This window comes from Chelonoidis abingdonii, chromosome 4, assembly GCF_003597395.2.
Source record: "Chelonoidis abingdonii isolate Lonesome George chromosome 4, CheloAbing_2.0, whole genome shotgun sequence".
In the NCBI taxonomy this organism is placed as follows: Eukaryota; Metazoa; Chordata; order Testudines; family Testudinidae; genus Chelonoidis; species Chelonoidis abingdonii.
This window is the reverse complement of record NC_133772.1, coordinates 113,205-118,516: the sequence shown is the minus strand read 5'-3', so window position 1 is coordinate 118,516 and position 5,312 is coordinate 113,205. Positions and strand designations below refer to the sequence as shown.

Sequence of the window (5,312 nt, the reverse complement as noted above, 5' to 3'; positions counted from 1 at the left end):
CTTGTTATACCTTTCCAGCAGGATTGGGAACCGTTAATAACTATTCTCTGAGTACGGTTATCCAGCCAGTTATGCACCCACCTTATAGTAGCCCAATCTAAATTGTGTTTGCCTAGTTTATCGATAAGAATGTCATGCGAGACCTTATCAAATGCCTTACTAAAATCTAGATATACCACATCCACTGCTTCTCCCTTATCCACAAGACTCGTTGTCCTATCAAAGAAAGCGATCAGATTGGTTTGTCCAGCCTGTTCTCAAAACCCTTCGGAGATGGAGACCCCACAGCGTTCCTAGATAACCTGTTCCAGAGCTGAACTAGCCTCCTAGTTAGAAAGTTTTTCCTACTATCTCATGTAAAAATCTCCTTTGCCAAGATTGAGCCTTTTACTTCTTGTCCTACCTTCAGTCAACACGGATCATTGATCCCCATGAAAGAAAATGTAGAATCAAATGAAGTAAAATCCTAAATGAACCAAACTGTACCATAGAATCTCTATGGATAAAAATTCCAGGCTCTAATAATAAAGATATAGCAGTAGGGATATATCACCGACCACCTGACCAGGATGGTCATAATAACTGTGAAATGCTCAGGGAGATCAGAGAGGCTATTAAAATAAAAATCCTCAATAATAGCGGGGGATTTCAGCTATCGCCATATTGACTGGGTACATATCACCTCAAAAGGGGTGCAGAGATGAAGTTTCTTGACACCTTAAATGACTGCTTTTTGGAGCAGTTAGTCCTGGAACCCACCAGAGGAGAGGCAGTTCTTCATTTAGTCCTAAGTGGAGCACAGGATCAGGTCCAAGAGGTGAATGTAGCTGGACCACCTGGTAATAGTGACTATAATATAATTAAATTTAATGTCCCTGTGGCAGGGAAAACACCACAGCAGCCCAACACTGTAGCATTTAATTTCAAAAAGGGGGACTACACAAAAATGAGGATTTAGTTAAACAGAAATTAAAAGGTACAGTGCCAAAAGTGAAATCCCTGCAAACTGCATGGAAACTTTTTAAAGACACCATATTAGAGGCTCAACTTAAATGTATACTGTCATGGAGTTCGCGGGTGATGCTCTGGAACTGCTCCTCACCAAGCCAGTCAGGACTTTGGGGAGCCTCCTCTCCCTCGGAGCAGACTGTCTTTAGGGCAAGAAGCTCATATGTCTTCACCTCCTGGGTCTCTCCTTGGAGCATTCAGCATTCTCTGCCCCTCCATGTGCTTCCCCCAGCGAGTCCACCCAGGTGGGGTTCTGGGGAAGCCATGGGGTCCTGCACCCCCACTTCGCAGTCAGACGTGACTCTTAGTCAGCCAGTAAAACAGAGGTTTATTCGATGACAGGATCTCGGTCTAAAACAGAGCTTGTAGGTACAGAGACCTGGACCCCTCAGCTGGTCCATTCTGGGACCCAGTGAGGCAGACCCCCATGTCTGCCCTCACTTCCCGTCCTCAGCCAGCTCCAGACGGAAACCCCTCCAGCCCCTCCTCCTTCTCTGCTGAGTTCCTTTCCCGGGCCAGGAGGTCACCTGATCTCTCTGTCTCCCACACCTTTAGCTATTACCTTGCAGGGGGGAAGGGCCTGGGCATTAGTTGCTAGGGGACAGAGGGTCGGCCAGGAACTGAGACCCCCCCCCACAATATTTAGAGAAAACATTAAGAACGTTCCCAGTTCGTCGGCCAGGAACTGAGACCCGCCCCCCCACAGTATTTAGAGAAAACATTAAGAACGTTCCCAGTTCATCACATATACCCCAAATTGAAAAACATAGTAAGAGAACCAAAAAAGTGCCACTGTGTCTAAATAATAAAGTAAAAAGAAGCAGTGAGAGACAAAAAGGCACCTTTAAAAAGTGGAAGCTAAATCCTAGTGAGGAAAATAGAAAGGAGCATGAACTCTGGCAAAGAAAGTGTAAACATACCGTAAGGAAGGGCAAAAAAACAATTTGAAGAACAGTTAGCCAAAGATTCAGAAAGTTATAGCAAATTTTTTTTTAATTAACATCGGAAGCAGGAAGCCTGCTAAACAACCAGTGAGTGTGGCCGCTGGATGATCGAGGTGCTAAAGGAGCACTCAAGAATGATAAGGCCATTGCAGAGAAACTAAATGAATTCTTTGTGTTGGTCTTCACAGCTGAGGATGTGAGGGAGATTCCCAAACCTGAGCCATTCTTTTTAGGTGACAAATCTGAGAAACTGTCACAGACTGAGGTGCCTTTAGAGGAGGTTTTTGGAACAAACTGATAAACTAAACAGTAATAAGTCACCAGGACCAGACGGCATTCACCCAAGAGTTCTGAAGGAACTCAAATACGAAATTGCAGAACTACTAACTGTAGTTTGTAACCTATCATTTAAATCAGCTTCTGTACCAAATGTCTGGAGGATAGCTAAGGTGATGCCAATTTTTCAAAAGGGTTCCAGAGATGATCCCAGCAATCACTGGCTGGTAAGCCGGGCTTCAGTACTGGACAAACTGATTGAAACTATAATAAAGAACAAAATTGTCAGACACACACATGAAAATAATTTGTTAGGGAAGAGTCAACGTGGTTTTTGTGAAGGGAAATCATGCCTGACCAATCTTCTAGAATTCTTTGAGGGGGTCAACAAGCACGTGGACAAGGGGGATCCAGTGGATATAGTGTATTTAGATTTTCAGAAAGCCTTTGACAAGGCCCCTCACCAAAGGCGCTTAAGCACAGTAAGGCCAGGTCTACACTATGCGCGAAAATCGATTTTAGATATGCAATTTCAGCTACGAGAATAGTGTAGCTGAAATCGAATATCTAAAATCGATTTACTCACCCGTCTTCACCGCGCGGGATCAATGTCCGCGGATCGCCATGTCGCTTATTCAACATACTCATAAATGATCTGGGAAAAGGGGTAAACACAGAAGTGGCAACATTTGCAGATGATACAAAACTACTCAAGATAGTTAAGTCCCAGGCAGACTGTGAAGAGCTACAAAAGGATCCCTCAAAACTGAGTGATTGGGCAACAAAATGGCAGATAAAATTTAATGTTGATAAATACAAAATAATGCACATTGGAAAATGTAATCCCAATTATACATATAAAACGATGTGGTCTAAATTAGCTGTGATCACTCGTGAGAGAGATCTTGGAATTATAGTGGATAGTTCTCTGAAAACATCCCCTCTATGTGAAGCCGCACTCAAAAAGCAAACAGAAAACATTAAGAAAGGGATAGATAATAGGACAGAAAATATTATATTGCCTCTGATCATGGTACGCGCACATCTTGAATACTGCATGCAGATGTGGTCACCCCATCTCAAAAAAGATGTATTAGAACTGGAAAAGGTACAGAAATGGTCAGCAAAAATTATTAGGGCTATGGAATGGCTGCTCTATGAGGAGAGATTAATAAGACTGACTTTTTAACTTGGAAAAAGACGTCTAAGGTGGGATTAGGGTAGAGGTCTATAAAATCATCACTAGTGTGGAGAAAGTAGACAAGGAAAAGTTATTTACTTATTCCTATAATACAAGAACTAGGGATCACCAAATGAAATTAATAGGCAGCAGGATTAAAACGAACAAAAGGAAGTATTTTTTCATACAACACAGTCAGCCTGTGGAACTGTTCACCAGAGGATGTTGTGAAGTCCAAGGCTATAACATGATTCATAAAAGAGCTAGATGAGTTCATGGAGGATAGGTCCATTAGTGGCATCCCTAGCCTTTCTTTGCCAGAAGCTGGGAATAGGTGACAAAGGATGGGTCACTTGATGATTACCTGTTCTGTTCACTCCCTCTGGGGCACCTGGCATTGGCCACTGTCGGAAGACAGGACACTGGGGTAGATGGATCTCTGGTCTGACCCAGTCTGCCGCTTTTATGTTCTTATTCTCTACAACAGCCCATAATCAAGCTGAAGAGTCTCCCCTCCGTCTTCTCTTCTCTACACTAAACAGGCCCAGATTTTTAACCTTTTTTCACAGGTCAGGTTTTCTAAACCTTTGATCACTTTTGTTGCTCTTCTGTGGACTCTCCAGTTTGTCCCCATCTCTTCTAAACTCTGGCACCTTGAATTGCACCCAGCACTCCAGCTGAGGCCTCACCATTGCTGAGGGTGACAACTACCTCCTGTGTCTTACATTCAACACACCTGTTAATACGCCCCAGACTGAGATCTGCCTTTTCACACCTGGGCACATCACTGACTCATGCAGTGTGTGACCTGCTCTAACCACATATCCTGACTAGCAGTGCCACTGCCAGTCAGCACGTCCCTGGTTTGTAGCTGCGCATTGGCTTGTCTTTACTGAATTTCATCTTGTTGATTTCAGTCCAACTCTCCACTTTCTCGAGATGGTTTTGTACTGTGAGGATAATGACTAGCTGTCTGTGCTGGTGCTGCTAGATCTCAGCGGAGAACGGGCCCCTGGTGTGCTGAGGACTGCCTATCCCAAAGAATGTGTAGTCTAGGCAGAGGGAAAGTGAAGTATAGAAAGGAGATGGGGCTTGTTCAACACCAGAGCTGGGGAGTGAACCCAGGAGTCCAGCCCAGGGCCACTTGGCTTCATGAGCAGGGTGCTGCGCAAACACAATAGAGACAGTCCCTGCCCCAAAGAGCTTCCGATCCAGGCACAAGTCGAGACTCCTGATGACCAGACAGGTTGTGGGGGAGCCTCCAAGCTGAAGGGAGATGGGTGCAGGGGATGGTGACTGAACAGCGTGACAGGGTGATCACAGCTTTTCCCTGTACCTCTTACAGGCCTCCGGGGCTGCCTCTCCAGCTACCTGCTGGGCGTCTTGGGGACGGTAAGGAGCCACCTGGCTGGGATGGGCTGTGGGGGTAACTGCTGTGACCACGCACACATGCGCACACACACTCCCCCTGTGCATGTGGTGTTTGGGGCCTTGGCCACAGAAGGAGGGAACTGGGGGTGAGGAGGGGTGTTAGGGGCAGTGGGGGAGCTATGTTGGGTGAGTTGGAGGAGTTAGGGAGGTGGGGGGGAATGTGGGTAGGGGGCCATAGGATGGGGTGTGGGGGCTGTGATGGAGGGTCATAAATGAGGTGGAGGTTGGGAAAGTGGACTGTGGGGAACCCAGCTCTGTGTGCATGGAGGGGGCTTGGAGAACCCTGGTGGGTTGGGTGGCTGGTGAGGTTAGGGGTGGCTGTGGGAGCTGTGGTGCATGTCATGGATGGACAGGGGGGATGGGGATGGGGGTGGAGTCCTGGTGAGGTCCATGGGTATGTGGGGGGTGGAGCCCTGTGGGGAGGGGTGGGGGGGATGTAGATGTATATATATCACATCTCTGCGCTCGCGACG

At 46.4% G+C, this 5,312-nt stretch overlaps 1 protein-coding gene across 2 annotated transcripts in view; it reads left to right on the top strand.

Annotated features, from left to right (window-relative positions):
* The window catches only part of TUFM (Tu translation elongation factor, mitochondrial), a 20,049-nt gene that overhangs the window by 4,994 nt on the left and 9,743 nt on the right, over nucleotides 1-5,312 (top strand). For both annotated transcript variants that reach the window (XM_075064723.1, XM_032776182.2), the window contains exon 2: nucleotides 4,754-4,800. In XM_075064723.1, coding sequence (XP_074920824.1) covers nucleotides 4,754-4,800 — 47 coding nt within the window. The remainder of the gene's footprint in view (nucleotides 1-4,753; nucleotides 4,801-5,312) is intronic.